The 23,261-nt window shown below is 45.6% G+C and overlaps 1 protein-coding gene across 1 annotated transcript; it reads left to right on the plus strand.

The window, feature by feature from the left end:
- Positions 1-22,206, plus strand: LOC103304605 (zinc finger protein 416-like). The gene is made up of 7 exons (XM_054712878.1): positions 1-18; positions 472-595; positions 4,890-5,630; positions 5,731-5,885; positions 17,862-17,985; positions 18,994-19,110; positions 22,042-22,206. The coding sequence occupies exons 2-7, from the start codon at positions 475-477 to the stop codon at positions 22,116-22,118; spliced, it is 1,335 nt and encodes a 444-aa protein (XP_054568853.1). The 5' UTR covers positions 1-18; positions 472-474; the 3' UTR covers positions 22,119-22,206.
- Positions 22,207-23,261: the final 1,055 nt, after the last annotated feature.

Below are 23,261 nucleotides of genomic sequence, written 5' to 3' on the forward strand. Positions count from 1 at the left end.
AACAACTATGGGCTGCAGGTAATGCAAATTGATGGCCTCAGCAAACTGGGATTGAAGTCAGAAGTGCCTTGGGCATTACCATGTTGTTTGGTGTCTTGGAGGGACAATTTGGAGGACAACGTGGATATTGCCTGACAAGACCAGTGTCAAATCCATCACATTCCCATTCTGTGCAACATCTTTTCCTACCCTATGGTCCAGACACCCACTGTTATTGAAAGGGGACATTGTGACTCACATTTGAAGATCAGACACACGTATCTTGTATCTGTTCATCTGCCTTTATTGTTGTGGGGAGACACAGCATTAGTAATGATATAAGGAGAGATTGACTTTAATGGGACCAAGGCCTGCTATCTTCTCTGATGTGGAGTGTAGGGGAGCAGATGGATGTGCAGGGTGGGGAGTATGACAAACTTGGAATCTTAAGAGAGAATCTTATCATGGGATGTACTGTCTCCATTATGACAGGATATGAACTTTGAGGACGTGGCCATTGCCTTCTCTCAGGCAGAGTGGGAGGTCCTTGATGAGGCTCAGAAACATCTGTACTGTGATGTGATGCTGGAAGTGTTTGCACTTGTATCATTCGTAGGTAAGACCTTCACATTTCTCCTAGTGTCCTGAAGTGATGACCATTCTTTTTTTTTTAATTTCTTTATTGATTAAGGTGTCACATATTTGTCCTCATCCCCCCATTCCCATCCCACATCCCTCCCCACGGATGCCTGCACCACCCTGTTGTCCTTAACCATTGGTTAGGCTCGTATGCATGCACACAAGTCCTTTGGTTGATCTCTCCCCCCTACCCCCACCCTCCCCTACCATCCCTCTGAGGCCCGACAGTCCGATCGATGCCTCCTTGTTTCTGGGTCTGTTCTTGTTCATCAGTCTATGTTGTTCATCATTTCCCCTAGATGAGTGAGATCATGTGTTACTAGAAATATATTATAAGAACCGAATGTGAGACGAGCAATAATAGTTACGCTGACAGGCAAATGAATCAGTCTGTAGTGAGTTTCTTTCTGGACCAGCAGTTCTTTTGAGACCCAATTTCAATATCCACCAGTTCCTTATGTGTACATGTCAGCACTGACTTTTCAGTTCTGGATGGTGGACAAATGGTGGTAATGCAGGTCCGACTCCCTCTGTTTTGGTCTCGCCCGGACCCAGGGGCGCGTGGCCTCACCTGGACCCAGGGGCGCGCGGCCTCACCCGGACCCGGATCCAGCCTCACCCGGACCCAGGGGCATGGCCTCACCCGGACCCGGGACCCAGCCTCACCCCGACCCAGGGGCGCGTGGCCTCGCCCGGACCCAGGGGCACGCGACCTCACCGGGACCCGGGACCCAGCGGGGCTTAGTCTTCTTGATCCCAATTCCTGTCGCTCAATTCCCTCTCAGCAATTCCTTTGGCCATTTTCTCAAAGTTCCAGGGTGGTTGCCGCGGAACTCACAGGGCGGCGGTCTCAGCGAAGCTCCAGTGCACCCGGTGTGTGGTGGCGGGCTGGTCCGAGGTCGTTGCGGCGGCACTCGGGTCTGCGGCGGCAACCAGTCACCGGGCGAGCGCACCTGGATCTGGGACCCAGCGGGGCCTCTTCTTCTCGATCCCAACTCCCATCGGTCAATTCCTTCTTAGCAATTCCTCCAGACATTTTCTCAAAGTTCCGGGGCGGCTGCCACGGAACTTGTTGGGCGGCAGGCTCGTCGAGGCTCTGGTGCGCCCGGTGCGTGGTGGCGGGCTGGTCCAAGGTCGCTACGACAGCACTCGGGTCTGCAGCGGCGGCCGGTCGCCGGGCGTGTGCACCTGGCCGCTTCTGGGGCGCAGAGATTCTCGAATGACTTGGAGGTCAGCAGGCGCAGAGTCTCCCACCCCATGACCCCCAGGGGCTCGTCTGTCCGTGCTCGGCAGCGAGCGGAGCCATCCCCTTAGCCAGAGACTGCTGGGGTAACCGCGCCGAGCACGTTCCAGGCCGCCATTGTGTCACCACAGCCGTAGTTCTTAAAGTGTGATCTTTGGCTCATCGGCATCAGCATCATCCCGCGTCCCCCTCTCTTTTATTCTAGTTGTAGAGTCTCCGCTCAGCCAGCCCTCCGGTGGTTCTGTATGGTGTCTGCTCTGTTTTCCAGTTGTAGTTTCAAAATTTTTATGGTAGGCAACAATCAGGCGTCTGCCCTATACCACCATCTTGGTCCTCCAGAGGATTCTTAAGTAACCTTATAAATGTGGTTCTGAACAGTGTGTCATCCATTAGTTTACTTTCCTTCATCCCTTCTATTCGTGACCTGCTTCGGTGTCTCCATCTTTTTGCTGCCTCCCTATGTTGATGGAGTGGCTTTGTGTGGTCGGTGACCTATAGGGGCCCATAGCTCAGCTTCCCCAATCTCCCTAGGTGATCGCTCTTGGAACCCTCCTTTGTGGGTTGAGTGCAAAGTCTTGGTATTGTTAAGCCTTGATTGCTGTTGGTACACTGGGAGGATTTAACGTCCAGTCCAATTGGCTGTGAGGATCAGCTGTGTCTATGCCGGGAGACAGCCTTATTTAACTAGACTTGCAAAATTATAAAATCCTCTTCCCATCAGCCCTGCCCTATGAGGTTCCTGGGTCTCAGTGTCCCTCTGTACACCCTGCAAACACCTCTGAGAGAAAGGCGCCCTGGAGTTTCCCCTGCTGCCAAACAGTCTAGTCTCTCCCCCAATGAATCCGGATTCCCAGATTCTCGCCTGGAACTGGGTTTCAGTGTAGTTGGAACTGGGGCTCAGCGCAGTCTGGTGCTTTTGTCTCCTTCCCACCAGGGCAATTGAACGGCACAGTCAACAGACCATCCTCTGTGCGCATTGCCGAGTGCGCCTCCGGTGCTCTGCCTTTCGCCACTCCTTTGCATTTCCGCCTTACAGCCCAGGTTCCCCCAGTATGAGCCTGGCTTTCCAGGGTCTCGCCCGGAACTGGGGTTCAGTGCAGTCGGAAATAGGGTTCAGCACAGTCCGGAGGAGCTGTTGTCTCCTTCCCGATAGGGCAATTCAGCGGCACAGGCAACAGTCCGTCCTCTGTGCGCATTCACGTGCGCGCCTCCGGAGCTCTGCCTTTTGCCGCTCCTCTGTGTTTCCGCCTTACAGCCCAGATTCCCCCAGTATGAGCCTGGCTTCCCAGGGTCTCGCCCGTAACTGGGGTTCAGTGCAGTCAGAGCTGGGGTTCAGCGCAATCTGGAGCTTTAATCTCCTTCCCGCTAGAGAATGCCGGCCAGGCACTCAGCAGCCCCTTCCTCTCTGGTTCCGTCCTCCCCGCACACGCGCACGCCCGTGTCTCCACCAGTGTCTCCATACCTCAGGCTTTTACGGCTCCTCTGATTTTCCTTGTGGTTTTCTCTTTCCTTCTAGTTGTGGGCATTTCAGTCCGCCAGCTTTCCTGTGGTTCTGGATGATGTCCGTTTTGACTTTTAGTTGTATTTTTGAAATTGTTGTGCCAGGCTGTAGGTTAGGTGTTTAACCTATGCCGCCATCTTGGTTTCCTTTCGATGCCCATTCTTTATATATTCTCCAGACATAGCACTCTCTCTCAAAGCCAGACCATGGGCTCTGCTAATTTCTCCCACTGTCTTGTCAAATGGGCTTTGGCTACCAGTGCTGAGCTCTGTGGAGAGTCCTCAGCAATGGACTCCATAAACCTCCCTAACACCAGTTGTCTCAAAACTGCAAGTGTCTGGGTGTCAACAGACAGCTTAATGGGTCTCTCTTGCTCTTCCACTCCCAGGGAGGGTAACTATATCCAGATCCATGGCTTCTACTTCTGCCACTTTCCTGATAAGGACCTTGGTGAATTCCTGTGCCAGTATCTTCTTCTTTTTTTTTTTTTTTTAAATGTCAGAGTTCTCGGTCAGACTTGAAAACACTTTAAAAACAAGTCCTTGGAAACCTCCAAATTATTCTTGGTGACCTTGCTATCCCTCTGGCCATAATCTTGGGGCCAGAAGGGTATATAAAAAGTCACCTTGCCAGTATCATCTTTACATACATAAACCAAGGGCTGTTCTTATAAGGCCCTCCTTCAACTGTTGTTTGCAATATTACTTTCTCTGAATACTATTGCTGCCGAATGCTATGAACAAGTGATGGCTGATCCCCTCTATTGTCTTTCAATTATACTTGGTATATTTAATTTGTACATATTTCTATAAAAGGAGTTGCAGGGAGAACCCTGGAACTAAGAGGATCCTGGCCCTGTTGAGTGGCAACTGGGGAAAGTATGACATTAGAATGATGTTCACATTGTACTAGGAACCTACTACTGTGCAATGGCAATTGGTGTAGTTTCCAATGGCCACCCCTCATTTATAACTTTACTTTTCCACACTTGATACTTTGCTGACTTGTCATTTCACCAGTAACTTCTTAGTTTTGGCTGTCTTTGCCTTTGTGTCCTTTTTACATCACCTATTCCTCTGCACTTTTCTTTCTGCAGTATACTACAACATGGACCTGTGCAAGTGTTATGAGGATCACATACATGCTTAGACACCCCTCAAACACCAGCTACTTGTTTATTGAATTTTCCTTGGAATGAGATGTAACCAACCTTCTGCACAGCTTGCCCGTGTCACCAGCAGAGAAGATCTACTGAATGCTGTTATTAGCAGAATGAGCTGGACCGTCTGCTTCTCTTCCATGTGGTGCTTGCCATATTTTTGCTCTATTTCTGTTGAAATCTCCCCTGTTTTATGATCTTCAGTGGTCAAGAACTTCACAGGGGCCTCTTATTAAGCCATCATGCAGGTCTTTTATTTTCAGCCAATTGCATGAAACCAACGTAGTATATGCAATATAGTTTTATAATAGGACTTCCCCCTGTTACCACTGCCAATATTTATTTCTGCATCATTCCTCTGTTTTCAGGTCCTTGGCATAAAATGGATGATGTGGAGGCCTATTCTGAGCACAATGTATCTGTAGGAGATTCTCATGTTAGGGCTTCCAAGACAGCTCAAGCCACTCAGAGGACCCATCTGTGTAAGCCGTGCTTCTCAGTGTTAAAAGATATTTTGCACCTGAGTGAGTTACAAGTCGCATACTTTCAGAAGAATGTGTTCTTAAGTGATGCATGTGTGAGAGACTTGTGTTTCAGTGTAAACCCTCACCAGCAGCAGAAGGATGCCTGTGGGGAGAAGCCCTGGAAAGAAGATATGGAGAGTGCCTCGCTTGCGACGAGTTGCTGCTTCTACTTATCTGGGGTGCCTGAAGCTAGTACTGAGGTTGGGGTAGACTCCCCAGGCACCTCAGGGCTTCTCCAGCACCAGGCCACTCTTAACACTGAGGAGCCACACATTAACAATGAGCTTTCACAGGAATTTCTCAGTGGAAAAAGACATCACCAGTGGGTTGAATGTGAAACAGCTGTCAGCCATAAACAGAAAATTGCTTATCAGAAAGGTCTCTGCTCTGGAGATATGATTAATGAGAATAATAAATGTGGGAAAGTGTGTGTACAAATCTTCAACCACCTACAACATGGGAGAGTTCACACTACGGAAAAGCCCTACGAGTGTACTGATTGTGGGAAGGTCTTCAGTGAAATCGCTGCTCTCATTAAACACAACAGAGTTCACATTAGAGAAAATCAGTATAAGTGCAGTGACTGTGGGAAGTCCTTCAGCGAAAGGTCTGACTTCACTAGACACCACAGAGTTCACACTGGAGAAAAGCCATATAAGTGTAGTGAATGTGGGAATTCCTTCAGTCGAAGGTATGGTCTCACTGTACATCACAGAGTTCACACTGGAGAAAAGGCATATGAGTGTATTGAATGTGGGAAGTCCTTCAATCAAAGATCTCACCTCACTATACACCACAGAGTTCACACTAGAGAAACGCCATATGAGTGTAGTGAATGTGGTAAGCATTTCAGTCAAAGGTCTCACCTCACTAGACACCACAGAGTTCACACTAGAGAAACGCCATATGAGTGTAGTGAATGTGGGAAGCATTTCAGCCGAAGGTATAGCCTCACTATACACCACAGAGTTCACACTGGAGAAAAGCCATATGAGTGTAGTGAATGTGGAAAGTATTTCCGTGTAAGGGCTGCCCTCACTATACACCACAGAGTTCACACTGGAGATAAGCCATATGAGTGTAGTGAATGTGGGAAGTATTTCAGTGAAAGGGCTTCCCTCAATAAACACCACAGAGTTCACACTGGAGAAAAGCCATATGAGTGTACTGAATGTGGTAAGCATTTCAGTCGAAGGTCTCACCTAACTAGACACCACAGAGTTCATACTGGAGAAAACTCATAAATGTGCAGGAATGGTTTATTTTTCTCACTTATAAGAACACTTAAGGGGCTCTATGAGACCCTTTATATGAATGTAAACCCCTTTTGGGAGAACATATACTCTGCTAGATTCCTCATAAATTTGAGGTACAAGTGAGGCTTGAAAGAGCTGCATTGTACTTGCTAACATGCCTAGAACTATGACCCAAATGATGTCATTGTGACTGTTGCTGAAGAGATTTCACCTCTAACACCTGACTCACCTGAGGAGTGTGCATCGGTCACCATCCCTGGGTGCTCAGGGGAATGTATTCTGTGTTCTCACTTCTGCTTGAAGTAATTATGTTTCCTCCAAGCTGTTGGCAGTATCTTCATTCATTTCTCTATGAATAGAAAATGGACCTGACCCAGGCTTCATCCAGAGAACCCCTTCTCAGCTAAGAAGTGCTACCTGTTTCAGGGACATAGTGGTACTCACCTTATGCTTTTATAAATTTGGGGGATTCTTATTCACCAACCTGCAAATCCTTGCTCACCTGTGCTCTGGCTTATTATCTTTATTTAAGGTGTTTTTACATTTGTACCTTTAGTTTTGGTTTGATTCACTGCCACAGATGATTTGCAAACATAAATGTGATTTTTCAGCATAAAGAGATGAATAGATACTGTGTTTATCTCAAATTTTATGTGGTTTGGAAGGGACAGCATAATGGCAGGAAATCACTTTTTGCCCAGTATTGCCTTATTATTTATTGCTGCCCAAGGCCTTGAAAGAAAAACCACCTGATTTTGTGCATTTAATTTGCAGCCTAGTGCCTTGATTATTGGTGAGGGCATAGGTCACTCTAAAAGGAGACCTTTGCTCTGTCTCTGAGACCAATATGAATCATGTTCTCTGTTCATAGTATGAATTACATAAGCCTCAGCAATGTTTAGGGATCCTGCTCTCCATGTACTACAAAGGAGACATGTGCCAGGAAGTGTGAAATTTCATAGGCTGGTGTCATTTGTTGTAAGTCTCTGAGGTGGAACCACAATTAGGACAGAAACACTGTTTCAAGAGTGAGTGGGGAAGACTGCAGTAAATTAGATAAGTGCCTCTTCTGAACATAAGGCCACAGATGTTCCAGGTCCTGTGGCTTGTTTGGCCTTTATGTACAGACATTCTCAGGACCTTCAAAACTGTTTCGTGTAGCTGAAGTCATTGGCAGGTAGAATAATCTAATGGTATTTTGTATTCCCTGGCTCCTCTGGGGTGTTCACATAAGGTAGTTGCTCAACAGGCAAGAAGGCAAAGGTAGAGGAAGAATGACCCTGTAATCTGTCCCAGGATGTGTCTTTTGTAAGTACTAAGCATTCCTCTTAAATTTGATGGCAATAGTTTTTTTTAAAAAAATATATACACTTTTATGATTTCAGAGAGTAAAGGAGAGAGATCAATGATGAGAATCATTTATCAGCTGCCTCCTGCATGCCCTGCTGTGGGGCTCGAGCCCTGACCTCATTTTGCATAAGTTAATGCTTAACCACCTTGCCACACCAGCTGGGCTGATGGTAATAGTCTTCACTGCTTGCCAATATTTGCTGCCACTGAGGCTAGGCTGGTCCTCCCAAGAAATGAGGAGAGGGATGTTCGTGTCTACATAGGGTTGCCATCTTAATTTTATAACAACAGAGGGATATCTAGGATTTATATGGAACCACATTCCAAGGCTTTACTGATGAAGAAGGAAATCCACTTTTCTAATGTGCACTGTTTGGTGAGGTTGAACATAATGGGTAAAGCTGAGAAACCGTCACAGGTGAAATAGGCTTCTCTGTTACCCACATCCATGTTGGGGAAAAAATAGGCTTATTGTTGTGAGTAAGCCAAACACACAGTTAATTATCTTTTTCAAGTAACTATTTTATATATTTTAAGATGTATTTTTATTACATATTGAAAGCAAAGGAGAGGGAGAGAAACAGCAATGATGTGCCTCCTGCATGACCAATCATCGAGGATTCAGGAAGGCATGTGCCCTGACCTGGAAGCAAATCAGTGGCTTTCAGTGAACATGATCACACCCAACAAAATGAGGCACAAGAGGCCATGAAGAGTTTATATTTTTTTGTTATTTATTAATTATTGTATTATTTTCATTATCAACAACTCTACGTAAATCTACTTTTGCCACACCCTGTATTTTCCTCCAGTCCTTTTGTCAGCTTTCTGCCTCCCAGCCCTCCATGCAGGCATTGATTTACCTTCCTGTACAATAGAGTTGTTCATAGTTTTCATAATTTTATTGGCACTATCAGGTGAATTCTCTTTAACAAACACTGGCTTCCTTCATGCTACACAGATATTTTGAGATTTGACACTGTTGTTTATGTAAATAGTTAATTTTTCATTTCTAGGAAATCTTGTATTCTATGGATAACCACTTTAATTATTGAGCTGTCTATGATTTCAGTTATTTCTATTTGGGGTTTTATAAATCAAACACCTGGGCCCTAACCGGTTTGGCTCAGTGGATAGAGCATTGGCCTATGTAGGAGGCAGCTAATCAATGTTTCTTTCTCATCAGTGTTTCTAACTCTATCCCTCTACCTTCCTCTCTGTAAAATAATCAATAAAATATATTAAAAACAAAAATAAAAATAATAAAACAGCTGGGAATGTTGTATTCCATTCTTTCTACAGGTGTATGTCTTAGGGATCAAACTGTTCCAATGTCAGTGAGTGTGTCACATTTTAACATATGGGGAACTGTGATCTAAAGTGGTCAATCACTTGGCCTTCCCACCAACCCACAGTTATGAAAATTCCATTTCTCTGCAATCCTGCCAGCACAATGGAAGGTTAATCTTTTTAAATATTAGCCCCATCAGTGAATATAATGTTAACTTGCTTTTGTTTTAATTCCATTTCCCTAAAAATGTTTGATGGTGATCATTTCTTCATGCATTTCTTTACACTGTTTTTATCTCCTTTGTTAAAATGTCTGCTCAGGATTTTTGTCTACTTTTAAAGTTAATTTCTTATTCTAACCAATAGGAGGAGAGTGCAGCCTTTACAACATGTTTGAATTTCACTCATTCCTCAATGACTCGAGTGACTTCTTTGCCATATGGAATTCTTGGTTTGGAATGCTATATACAAAATAGTTTTTCTCAATTTTTTAAAAATATATTTTATTGATTTTTTTACAGAGAGGAGGGAAGAGGGATTGAAAGTTAGAAACATTGATGAGAGAGAAAATCGATCAGCTGCCTCCTTCACACTCCCTACTGGGGATGTGCCTGCAACCAAGGTACATGCCCTTGACCAGAATCAAACCTGGGACCCTTCAGTCCGCAGGTTAACCCTCTATACACTGAGTCAAACTGGTTAGGGCAATTTTTCTCAATTTTCACTTTATGTATGTTTTGTATCCCACTTGTACCATACACTTATAAGTTTAATCTGCATTTTTCTCATTCTCTACTGGTGGTCTTTAAGTCTAAGCATTTAATACATTAAGTGAAGTCTAGGTTGTAGTATTTTACCATATTACTGGTGTAAATACTCTCATCAACACCACAGTTTGGCAGGTCAGACTGCCAAAATGATGCACTTGAACATGGACATAAGATATTTCAGTAGTACCTCATATTTTATTTTCTGCATACTGATACAGTAGCAATGAATGTGCTCAAGAGTCTTCATAATTAAACAGCTGAGTTATTGGAAAGTGAAAAGTTTTAAACATTTTTAAAAGCTTGTTATAAGTGTAGTTGACTTAAAACATAAATTTTACCTAAATACTGACCAATAGATACACTAGCTTCTGGATCTCCAATGGGGTGCAGGTCAGCTACTGTCTGAGGCCACCCAGCAGGAGCTACAGTGAGAACTACAGTTTTTTCCTCTTTACTTGGGGTTTGGAGGTTTTGGAGCTGTCTGACCAGAGCTGCAGTTTGTTAGGTTAAGCTGCGATAGGGCTGGCAATTTATATGCAAAACCCGCTGCTTGGAACTTGGGTGGGTTTGTAGATTGTGTGGGGCAGGGTCTCAGGGAGTCACAAGGTAGGGCATGGCAAACAGCGATGGCATTTCTGAGTTTCCAAGTCCCCGTGTCCCATGCCCCAGGGCAGTAAACAATGATTGCTGGGCGCATCTCTACAAGAAAGCCGCCCTCACTTTCTGATTCAATGGCAGTCCAGCTTCTCCCCATAGGAGTTTGGGTCCACAGCATCTCCCCAGAAACGAGTTCAGAGTAATCGGGAGCTTGTCTCCCTTTGGGTTGAAAAAAAGCGCACCCATTCACCCTCCGCCCGCCCGATTCGCGTGCCTCCGTACCTCAGCTTTTTAGCGCTCGTTCACGTCTCAATGCTCTTTTCTCTTTCCTTCTAGTTATAGAACTTCCACTCAGCCAGCTTTCCCGTGGTTCTGGATGATAGACGTTTTGTATTTTAGTTGTAGTTTTGAAATTGTTGTGCAAGGCAGCAGTTTAGGTGTTTACCTATGCTGCCATCTTGGTTTCTCCCAAAGCACACTTTTCTAATGTGTACTACTTGGTGAGCTTTGACATAAGGATAAAACTGAGAAACTGTCACACTTTGACATAAGGATAAAACTGAGAATCTGTCACCAACATACCAGGTGGGTTGAAAATTGATTTAACAATTCTAAATATACTAAACACAGAACTTATTCTTGCCCTGACAAGTTTGGCTAATTGAATAGAGAGTTGGCCTGCAGACTCAAGGGTCCTGGGTTCGATTCCAGTCAAGGGCATGTACCTTGATTGCAGGCACATCCCCAGTGGGGGGTGTACAGGTGGCAGCTGATTGATGTTTCTCTCTCATCGATTTTCTGGCTCTCCCTCTCCCTTCCTCTCTGTAAAAAGTCAATAAAATATATATATTTTAAAACTTTTAAAATATCTTTATTGATTAAGGTATCACATATTTGTCCTCATCCCCCATTCCCATCCCAAAACCCTTCCCATGCATGCCCCCACCCCCTGCTGTCCGTGATCACTGGTTAGGCTTATATGCATGCATACAAGTCCTTTGGTTGTTCTATCCCCCTTACCCCCACCCTCCCCTACCTTCCCTCTGAGGTTTGACAGTCAGATTGATGCTTCCCTGTCACTATACACAAGTTGTGGCAAAAGTAGACTTTTAGTTCTGAGTATAAAAACCGCACCACTTGTGCTTTAAAAAAATATTATTAAAAATTCCATTATTTTATTTTTATTATTATTATTTTTTTTTTAGGAAAAGAGGAGGGAAGGGGGAGGAGAGAGAGATAAACATGCATGAGCTGCCTCCTGCACACCCCTTACTGAGGACCCAGGTAAAGCTGTCACTGACCTGGAATTGAACCAGGATGTTTCAGTGCACTGGATGACACACAGCCATCTGAGGTACATAGTGAATGCTGAGTTTATTCCTGTATTTTTATGTATCAACAAGTAGCCTTGCACATGACTCTGTGAGCCAGAAGGCCACTGCCCTCCTGTAGCTCTCCACCCGCTGTCCCGCCCTCTAGTAGCTCCCCCCACACCCCACCCGCTTTCATAGCTTGCCACCCTGCCCCCTCCTGTAAATCTCTGCAGCCCGCTTGTACCTCGCTGGCCCACTCTTCTGCTGATCTGTGATCTGGTGCTTGGTTGTTACACCTCAGAGCATAATGGCTTATTACTATACTAGAGGCCTGGTGCACAAAATTCGTGCACTGGGGAGGGTGTCCCACAGCCCAGGTTGTACCCTCTCTAATATGGGACCCCTCGGGGGATGTCCAACTGCAGGTTTCACTCCAAATTTCACTCCAATTTTCATTTCTTTACATTCAACATCCTGCAGTTGGACATCCCTCTCACAATCTGGGACCGCTGGCTCCTAACTGCTCACATACCTGCCTGATTGCCCCCTAACTGCTTCCTTGCTGGCCTGATTTCCCCCTAACTGCTCCTCTGCGGGCCTCATTGCCCCCAAATACCTTCCCCTGCTGGCCTGATCACTCCCAAGGCTTTTATTAGTATAGATATGACCCTGCACAGAAAATTTTACTAACCCTGCTTTACAATAAGGGCTTAACAATTGAATCATTAGGACCAGGTACCAAGATTTCCTTTCTTTGAATAGTGGAGGGAATACTTATCTTGTCTTTAAGTTGCCCAGAAATTAAAATGAGATAATGACTTAGAAAAGTATAAAAGCACCACATAAAGACAACTCTCTTTTTAATGAAGTGGCAAAATGAAAAACACTTTTTATTCTCCCCTTCCTTCCTTTACAGCTTTTATTTAAACTTTGAAATTTATAAAAATTTCACTCCAATTTTCATTTCTTTACATTCAACATTATTTTGTATTGGTTTCAGGTTTTATATTAGTTACAGAATAGTGGTTAGACAATCATATACTTTACAAAGTGTTCCCCGATATTTCTAGTACCCACCTGGCATCATACCATCATTAAAACACTACTGACTATATTCCCTACTTAAGTGACAATGGGTTTACAGGTTCCTTTCAATCTTTCTTTTGTGTTTTTTATCCTTCCTTTTCTTTCTCACTTCTTCCCTCATTTTCTTTATATAGTATCTCAATTGGCCATCAAAGCTCAGTGAAGGCACTGGGACACGCTTCATCCATTTTACAGACCAGGAAACTGAGGCCAATTCCAGTTAGCTGTGGAACTTGACTCAGGAAGCCCTCAGAGCACACAGGAAGCCCTCAGAGCCATGCTCTTTGCGCTTCCTAAGGGGCAGCGGCCCAGCAAACAGAACAAACCTTCGAGTGAGGCTTCCCAGCCTCTTTCTCAAGCACCTCTTCATTGCGGATGCTCCACATTCTTTCCTCTCCCCCCATTCTTTACTGCCCCCCCCCTTCTCCGAAGCAGGTGGAAGGCTTCTCATTCACTGCCTAGGCATGCTCTGCTATGGGGCAGGGTATAGAGAGCTTGCTTTTGGGTCAAGGCAGGAGCAGGAGTCACTGCCTCTGATGTGTGAAGGCCGCCTGAGCGAGGCCCATTAGCACTGGGAGCTTCTCTGAATCATGTCAGTCAGTCCAGTACACTGCAGTGCAGCACCCTTTCACGGAGGTGGCTCCACCACTCAATCCCCGCCTCAGGGGTGAGGGTCCTTGCCCCTCTGCCAGGAGTCCTTCCATGCCCCTTGATCCCTGGCTGGGCCCACCCACGTCTTGGGGGCACTGCAGAACCTCTGTCTCTCTGCAGATGAGGGATATCCCTGCCCTAGATCTCCGCAAAGCTATGAATCTCTGGCCAGAGGCCTGGTCTGGGTCTCAGCAACCACATGCCTGAAATGTTCACAGGGACCCCCGGGTTGTGGCTGGCTGGGCCGGTCAGCCTCACCCTGGGACCCCCGGGGAGCGGCTGACTGGGCCCAGCCACACCCCCCCCAGGGTGGCGATCGCCTCCGGGAGCGGCTGGCTGGGCTCGGCCATGCCCCCCCCCAGGGTGGGGATCGCCCCCGGGACCCCCAGAATCCCCGGGAGCGGCTGGCTGGGCCCGGCCACGCCCCCCCGGGTGGGGATCGCCCCGGGGACCCTCGGGAGCAGCTGGCTCGTCCCGGCCACGCCCCCCAGGCTGGTGATCGCCCCGGGACCCCCGGAACTAAGAGGATTTGGCGCCGCCATCTTGGTCTTCTCAACGGCTGGATAGGCCACCCGGAGTCCCGCCCCCAGCCTCTCGCAAGCCTAATCATGGGCATAGCGGGGGTGTGGTCAATTTGCATGTTTCTCTATTATAAGGTAGGATTATTATTATTATTACCATTCCTGTGGCTGGGTTTTTGTTTTTTTAATAAATATTTATTGTTCAGATTATTACAATTGTTTCTCCTTTTTTCCCCCCATATCTCCCCATCACCCGGTTCCCTCCCCCCGTTGTCCTTATCCATAGGTGTATGATTTTTGTCCAGTCTCATACCCCCCACACAGACACTCCTTTCCCCCTGAGAATTATCAATCCACTCCCATTCTATGCCTCTGATTCTATTATGTTCACCAGTTTATTCTGTTCCTCACATTTTGAATTCACTTGATTTTTAGAATCACTTGTTGATATGTATTTGTCATTCATAATTTTTATCTTTACTTTTTTCTTCTTTTCCCTCTTTTTAAAGAATACCTTTCAGCATTTCATATAATACTGGTTTAGCTTTTTCTTATCTGTGAAGCTCTTTATCTGACCTTCAATTCTGAATGATAACTTTGCTGGGTAGAGTAGTCTTGGTTGTAGGTTCTTGCTACTCCCTTCTGGCCTGCATAGTTTCTGTCGAGAAATCAGCTGACAATCGTATGGGTGCTCCCTTGTAGGTAACTAACTGTTTTTCTCTTGCTGCTTGTAAGATTCTCTCTTTGTCTTTTGCCCTTGGCATTTTAATTATGATGTGTCTTGGTGTGGTCCTCTTTGGATTCCTCTTGTTTGGGGTTCTGTGCACTTCCTGAACTTGTAAGTATTTCTTTCACCAGGTGGGGGAAGTTTTCAGTCATTATTTCTTCAAATAGGTTTCCAGTATCTTTCTCTCTCTCTTCTGGCACCCCCAAAATTTGGATATTGGTATGCTTAAAGCCATCCCGGAGGCTCCTTATGCTATCCTCACACTTTTGGATTCTTATTTCTTTCCACCTCTCTGGTTGGGTGTTTTTTTCTTCCTCATATTCCAGATCTTTGGTTTGACTCTTCGGGTGCAGTGGTCTACTCTGTATATTCTTCATTTCAGACATTGTATGCATAATTTCTGACTGGTCCTTTTCCATTTTTTTTTTTTTTTATTTTTTGGTATTCTCATTTAGGTCCTTGAAGGTCTCTTCAAGTTTCTCAGCGGTTTTTAGAAGATTCTTGAGTAACCTTATAAATATGGTTCTGAACACTGTGTCGTCCATTAGTTTGCTTTCATCTACCTCTCCTACTTGTGACATACTTCGATGTCTCCACATTTTGGCTGCCTCCCTGTGTTGATGAGTGGCTTTGTGTGGTCGGTAGCTCAGCTTCCCCAATATAGGGGCCGGTAGCTCAGCTTCCCCAATCATCCTAGGTGGTCGCTCTTGGTACTCCCCTTTGTGGGCTGAGTGGAAAGTCTTGGTGTAGTTAAAAGCCCTGATTGCTATTGGTACACTGGGAGGAATTGACCTCTGGTCCAATTGGTTGTGAGGGCCTGCTGTGTCTATAACGGAAGAATTGCTGTGCTGGAGACACAGTAGGGCTTTGGTGCTCACTGAGTCTGCCTCTTGAATGTGTCTCTTATGAGAGTGGTTGAAATCTGGTGTCGTCCACACCAACAGAAAAGTCACTCTCACTCTCCGACCGATGGCCGAGAGTCCCGTAGGTGTCTGGGTCCCACGCGTGTCCCCAGAAACTGGAGTTCAGAGTGGTTGGGATTGTTGGTATCACTGGTGGGAATTGATCTCCAAGCCAGTTGGCTGTGAGGATCAGCAGTGTCTCCGCTGTGGGAGCTTCTGTGCTCAGCTTGGATGGGGCGGCGTCTCAGGGTGGCACAGACAAGCTTTGGTTTCCCGTGTGCTCCCCCCTTAGAGGGGCGGTTTCTCCGTGCCTGAATTAATGGCTGCGCGCCTCTGAGAGAAGGCAGCTTTCGAGCCTCTCCCGCTGCCTAACAGACCAGTTTCTCCCCAGCTGGGGCTGGATTTCAGTGCAGACCAGAGGTTTTGTTTTTCTCCCGATCGAGACATCCAGTCACTGGGAGGGCTGTGCTCAGCTTGGATGGGGCGGAGTCTCAGAATGGCGCAGACAAACTTGGTTTCCATCCGCGCTGCCCTAAGAGGGCAGGTTTCTCCGTACCCGAATTAATGGCTGCGCACCTCTGAGAGAAGGCAGCTTTCGAGCCTCGCCCGCTGCCAAACAGACCAGTTTCTCCCCAACCGCAGCTGGATTTCAGTGCAGTCGGGAGGCTTTGTTTTTCTCCCAAACGAGAAAGCTAGCCATGCAGCATCTGCTGCCCTCCCTCTCCGCGCATGCTGCGAGCAAGCCTGCCGTGTATTCAGCCGCCCGCCCTTTCCGCGCTCACGGATCTCCGCACCTCCACAGCTCCTGAAGCTCAGCGTCTCCCTGTCTTTTTTTCTCTAGTTGTAGGTTTTCCACTCTGCAAACTTTCCGGTGGTTCTGGACAGTGTGCGCTCTGTTTTCCAGTTGTAGTTTCAAAATTGTTGTGGTAGGCAACAGTTAGGTGTTTACCTTATGCCGCCATCTTGGTTTTTTCTGTGGCTGGGTTTTTGCATTCAGTTTAATTTAATTGCTTAGGGGCATGTGTGGTCATCTCTGAGCTTACTGGACATGGGGTAGAGGGCCACAGATGATGGGATTTAAGTGATTAAAGGCTGCGACTGGTGTAGAGACATCAAGTGCAGTAACAGTGAAGGTGGCTCTAAATATCTGAGATCTGGTGTGGTTCACATTAGGTGAGGTGGGAGGGATAAAAACAATCAGGGATTGAGACCTTCAGAGCAGCACATAACACTTCCTCTATGGTTGTGAACTATGAGATTATGGGTAGTACATCACCCAGTTTGAATTTTCTAGGTATTCTCTGGGTCATTCCTGCTCAATAATGAGTATGAGGACAACAGATAACAATGGGTGCTTAGGATATGGGAGTGCAGGTGTGAGACAGGTGTGGTAGAAATAAATGTCCTGCACTTGGAGAGGATATGTGAATTTATGGCTGCAGGGCCCTGACATTAACATAAGAATGAAAGAAGGGTGAGTCTATTTCTGGTGAGGGCTGGATGGTATGACATGGGGAATTTTAGGGTAATTCCTGAAAAGCGAAGTTGTTGTGTTTCTACATGCCAGATGAAGAGCTTACATTACACACACACACACACACACACACACACACACACACACACACACTCAACTGCAGATTTTGTTGAGGACAGCCCCAATGATCAATAGGAATGAGAAAGCATACATCAGTGTCACCTGTGCTTGAAAACCTCCACTGTCATGAGGAAAGGAGAAGATAAGGGAGAAATACATTATAGAGGTGATAAATTAGAATTTTGAAAGAAGAAGCTAATTAGGAAACAACCTGTCCTTGTCACAGCATTTTCGTATTACCAGTGAGGTTGTGCCTCTTGAATGAAGCTGCATGAAAGGAGTATGGTTCAAAGAATTATGTGAAGAAAAATTATGTAGTGAAATGTTGTGGCCTCAACAATCTGGGTTTGGAGTCAGAATATGTGATGCCATGTTTTTTGGTGTCTTGGAGGGAAAATTGAGAGAAAACATGCATATTACCTGACAAGACCAGTGACAAATCACTCATACTCCCTTTATGTGCAACAGCTCTCATTAGCCTAAGTTTGTGACACCCACTGATATTGAGAGGGGGCAGTGTGACACACATTAAGGCCCAGAGCACAGGTATCTTCTATTTGATCAACTCCCTTTATAGTTGTATAAGACACAGCATCAGTAGGAATATAAAGATAGATTGAATTTTATGGGACCGAGGCCTAGTATGTTCTCTGATGTGGGGAGTAGAGGGAGCAGATGGATGTGGTGAGTTAAGAATATGACAGAATTGGAATATTAGAAGAGAATATGATCATGGCTGTACTGTTCGCAGTATGACAGGATATGCACTTTGAGGATGTGGCCATTGCCTTCTCTCAGGAGGAGTGGGTGCTCCTTGATGAAGCTCAGAGACATCTGTACTGCAATGTGATGCTGGAAGTGTTTGCACTTGTATCATCTCTAGGTAAGACCTTCACATCTCTCCTAGTGCCCTGAGGTGATGTTCTCTCTTTACTCTCCAGGCATAGCACTCTCTCTCTCACAGCCAGACTGTGGGTTCTGCAAATATTCGTAACTGTCTTTTCAAATGTGCTATGGCTGCCAGTGCTGAGCACTGTGCAAAGCCCTGAGCAATAGACTCCACAAACTTCTCTTACAACATTTGCCTCAGGAAGTGCAGGAAGTTCCTGGGAGTAAGAGGTATTACACACAGCTTAATTGATCCCACCTCCTGTTTCTTCCTGGGAGGGTGACTATATTCAGATCTATGGCTTCCATTTCTACCCCTTTCCTATACCTAAATTCCTGGGTGACAATATGTGCCAGATTGTGGTCTTTACTTGCATGAAATATGTACTATTCTTATAAGACCAGAACCAGCTCTTTTCCATCACTGTTCAGATGGAGGTGCCACTGGCTACACCACATTTCTACCTTACCTTTTACCTACTTTATTCTTTCTGACATGTCATTTCACCTGTAACTTCCTGGCTTATGGCATTTTTACATCATCAGCTCCTCTGCATTGCTGCCTCTGCTGTATTCTTTAACACTGACTTACACATGTGTTATGAATTACACATACATGCTTAAGTAAGTTTTAAACATCAGCTACTCGTTTATTGAATTTTTCTTTAAATAAGACATAAGCGAAATTCTGCAGAGCTTGCCCATGTCACCTGCAGCAAGCCCTGCTGAACACTGTTAGCCTTAGGAAGGGCTGGACGTCTTACCTCTTTTCCATGTGGTACTTGCCATCTTTGTGTCATAATCCTGGTGTGTCTTCCTTCCTTTATGATATGCAGAGGCCCAGAACTTCATGGAAGAATCTTATTAATGCTTCCTTCACATCTCTTCTTATCTGAAAATTGCATTGAGAGCAGGTGTCAAGGTCCACACACTTTTGTAATGGAACTTCCCCCTGTCACCACAGTCCTAATTCATTTCCTCACCTTTTTTTTTCTGTTTTTAGGTTGTTGGCATAAAAAGGATGAGGAGGAGGCCTATTCTGATCAGAGTGTATCTGTACAAGGAGAATCACATGTCAGGGCTCTTAACACAGCTGCAGCAATCCACAAATCACATTTCTGTAAGTGGTGTTTCACAGTGTTAAAAGATATTTTGTACCTGACTGAGTTACAAGCAGAATACTTTGGGCAGAAATGCTTCTTCAGTGACTCATGTGTCAGAGACTTCTGTTTCAGTGCAAACTCTCACCAGCAACAGAAGGATGTCAGTGGAGAGACCTCCTGGAAAGAAGCTATGGACAGGCCCTCATTTGTTTCCAGGTGTAGCTTTCATTTATCAGGGGTGACTTCAAACAGGAGAGAGGTTGGGGAAGACGTCCAAGCTCCCTCAGAGCTTCTCCAGCCCCAGGCCTCTCAGAACACTGAGGAGCCACACAATGGCAGTGAGGTTTCCCAAGAATATCTCAGTGGAAAAAGTGATCACCAGTGGGCTGAATGTGAAAAAGCTGCCAGAAAGACACAGAAACTTATTGAATGTCAGGGTGTCTGTTCTGGAGAACTGATTTATGATGGTGACAAATATAGGAAAGTTTTCAGAGGAATCTTTAACGTCATTCAACATAAGAGAGTTCACACTCAAGAAAAGCCATATGAGTGTACAGATAGTGGGAAGTCCTTCAGTCAGCATTCCACCGTCATTCAACATCAGAGAATTCACACTGCAGAAAATCCTTATAAGTGTAATGAGTGTGGGAAGTCCTTCAGATATAAGTCTTATTTCAATAGACACCAGCGAGTTCACACTGGAGAAAAGCCATATGAGTGTACAGATTGTGGGAAGCCCTTCAGTGAGAGTTCTAACCTCACTCCACATCAGAGAATTCACACTGGAGAAAAGCCTTGTAACTGTAGTGAATGTGAGAATTCCTTCGGACGTAAGTCTGATGTCCATAGACACCAGCGAGTTCACACTGGAGAAAAGGTATCTGAGTGTACAGATTGTGGGAAGTCTTTCAGTAGGACTTCCAACCTCATTCAACATCAGAGAATTCACACTGGAGAAAAGCCTTATAAGTGTAGCAATTGTGGGATGTCCTTCGGAAGTAAGTCTGATGCCAATAAACACCAGAGAGTTCACACTGGAGAAAAGCCACATGAGTGTACAGATTGTGGGAAGTCCTTGAGTGAGAGTTCTAACCTCCACATCAGAGAATTCACACTGGAAAAAAGCCTTATAACTGTAGTGAATGTGGGAGGTCCTTCGGACATAAGTCTGATGTCAATAGACACCAGCGAGTTCACACTGGAGAAAAGCCATATGAGTGTACAGACTGTGAGAAGTCCTTCAGTCAGAATTATAAACTCATTCAACATCAGAGAATTCACACTGCAGAAAAGCCTTATAAGTGTAATGAATGTGCGAAGTTCTTCAGATATAAGTCCGATTTCAATAGACACCAGCGAGTTCACACTGGAGAAAAGCCATATATGTACAGATTGTGGGAAGCCCTTCAGTGAGAGTCCTAACCTCACTCCACATCAGAGAATTCACACTGGAGAAAAGCCTTGTAAGTGTAGTGAATGGGAGAATTCCTTCGGACATAAGTCTGATGTCCATAGACACCAGCGAGTTCACACTGGAGAAAAGTCATCTGAGTGTACAAATTGTGGGAAGTCCTTGAGTGAGAATTCTAAACTCATTCAACATCAGAGAATTCACACTGGAGAAAAGCCTTATAAGTGTAATGAATGTGGGAAGTCCTTCGGAAGTAAGTCTAATGTCAATAAACACCAGCGAGTTCACACTGGAGAAAAGCCATATGAGTGCACATTTTGTGGAAAGTCCTTCGGTCAGAATTATAAACTCATTCAACATCATAGAATTTATACTGGAGAAATGCCTTATAAGTGTAGTGATTGTGGGAAGCCCTTCAGATGTAAGTCTAATGTCAATAAATACCAACGAGTCCACACTGGAGAAAAGCCATATGAGTGTACAGATTGTGGGAAGTCTTTCAGTAGGACTTCCTACCTCATTCAACATCAGAGAATTCACACTGGAGAAAAGCCTTATAAGTGTAGTAATTGTGGGAAGTCCTTCAGAAGTAAGTCTGATGCCAATAAACACCAGCGAGTTCACACTGGAGAAAAGCCTCATGAGTGTACAGATTGTGGGAAGTCCTTGAGTGAGAATTCTGAACTCATTCAACATCAGAGAATTCACACTGGAGAAAAGCCTTATAAGTGTAGTGAATGTGAGAAGTCCTTCAGAAGTACATGTAATGTTATTAAATATTAGTGAGTTCACACTGGTTAAAAGCCTTATGAGTGTACAGACTGTGGGAAATCATTTACCAAAAATTGTAACCTTATAAGACACCTGAGACTTCTCAGTGGATATAGGCCTTAAATGTGAGGGAATATTTCCTTTTTCTTACCCAGAATAACAACACTGAAGGAGAATCTGATACACTTTTATCTTAATACTAGAGGCCCGATGCACAAAAATTTGTGCACTGCTGGAGGTCCCTCAGTCAGGCCTGCACACTCTCACATTTCAGGAGCCCTCAGGTGATGTTCTACTGCTGCCTTAGAACACTGGAAAAAAGCCTTATAAGTGTAATGAATGTGGGAAGTCCTTTGGAGCGGGCCTAAGCCACAGTCAGGCCTCCCTCTGCAGGAGGCAACCAGGCTGATCAGGGGAAGGTACCGCTCACATCACCCCACTGCTGCTGCCACTGCCTGCCGCTGCCTGAGCCCTGGGCCTCGCAGCCACTGTGGTTTTGTCCGGATGGATGTCCAGAAGATGTCCGCTCTAATTGGCATATTACCCTTTTATTAGTATAGATTTTTGCATCAAAAGTGACCTATTTATAATTTAAATAAAATGAACATGGATTTCTGATTAAGGAATAAATCTCTAGTAAAGATAGAAATTTCTTAACTATCTTTACATTTGTTGGATAAAGAGCTCACCTGATTTTTCTGTAGTGTAGTCAACGCACAAACTTCCTGAAAAATACCTCATAACGTTTCTCTTCTACATTTTATAGGCAGTCCTCGGGTTACGTCAGACTCTATGTACGTTGTCGTTTTCGTGGTTACATCACTATCTCCCATTTATTTATAAAAAGAAAAGTTCTGTCATTTCAATGTATGTACATATGTGCTTTATGTTTTTTATTATTCATTTACCACAAATAAAGATCAGGAATTGGTATCTTTCTTTTAAACTTTTTTTACTGTTTCACGTCATTACTGCTGTGTCTGTGTCCATGTGAGTGACGTAGGTGCTTATGTAGGTGGGTTCCGACTTACAGTGAAAATCGTGTTACATCACGCTGTAGGAACAGATCTCCGATGTAACCCGAGGACCTACTGTATTATGAAAGTAAGCATATCCATAATATATGACAATCATGGGAGTTGAAAAGTGCAAAGTGTCAGAGAGAGAGAGACAGAAACATCCATGATGAGAGAGAACCATTGATCAGCTGCCTCCTGCACACACCCCACCAGGGATGGAGCCCACAACCTGGGCATGTGCCCTGACTGGGAATCAATCCGTGACTTCCTGGTTCTTAGATCGATGCTCAACCACTGAGCCACACCAGCCGGGCTACCTTCATCTTCTTGATGGCTGCATTGTACTCCACGGTGTGGACACACCGTGGCTTCCTCAGCCACTCCTGCCAGGAGATTCAGGCTGTTTCAGGCTTCTTTGCTGTAATAAACAACTAGAGGCCCATGCACGAACTTTGTGCATGGGGTAGGGGGGTGAATGTCCCTCAGCCAGCCTGCACCCTCTCCAATCTGGGACACCTTGAGGGATGTCCGACTGCCCATTTAGGCCCAATCCCAATGGGCAGTCGGACATCCCTCTCACAATCCAGGACTGTTGGCTCCCAACTGCTCACCTGCCTGCCTTCCTGATTACCCCTAACCGCTTCTGCCTGCCAGCCTGATCACACAGTAATCACGCCCCTGCCAGCCTTATTGATGCCTAACTGCTCCCCTGCCAGCCTGTTTGCCCCTAACTGCCCTCCCCTGAAGTCCTGGTCACCTGTAACTGACCTCTCCTGCAGGCCTGGGTCCCCCCCCCCCCCAGCTGCCCTTCGCTGCAGGCCTGGTTGCCACCAACTTCCCTCCTCTACCAGCCTGGTCACCCCTAATTGCCTGCCCCTGCAGGCTTGATTGCCCCCAACTGCCCTCCCTTGCGGGCATGGTCCCTCCCAACTGCCCTCCCCTGCTGGCCATCTTGTGTCCACATGCG

The sequence above is a fragment of the Eptesicus fuscus genome, chromosome 24 (genome assembly GCF_027574615.1).
Source record: "Eptesicus fuscus isolate TK198812 chromosome 24, DD_ASM_mEF_20220401, whole genome shotgun sequence".
Classification (NCBI taxonomy): Eukaryota; Metazoa; Chordata; class Mammalia; order Chiroptera; family Vespertilionidae; genus Eptesicus; species Eptesicus fuscus.

Bases quoted from the DNA above. Each gene is read 5' to 3' on its own strand.
- LOC103304605 (XM_054712878.1), top strand. From the start codon at position 475: ATGAACTTTGAGGACGTGGCCATTGCCTTCTCTCAGGCAGAGTGGGAG. The intron at 596-4,889 runs GTAAGACCTTCA...CTCTGTTTTCAG, and splicing joins TGCACTTGTATCATTCGTAG to GTCCTTGGCATAAAATGGAT. The intron at 5,631-5,730 runs GTGGGAAGTCCT...GAATTCCTTCAG, and splicing joins TCAGTATAAGTGCAGTGACT to TCGAAGGTATGGTCTCACTG.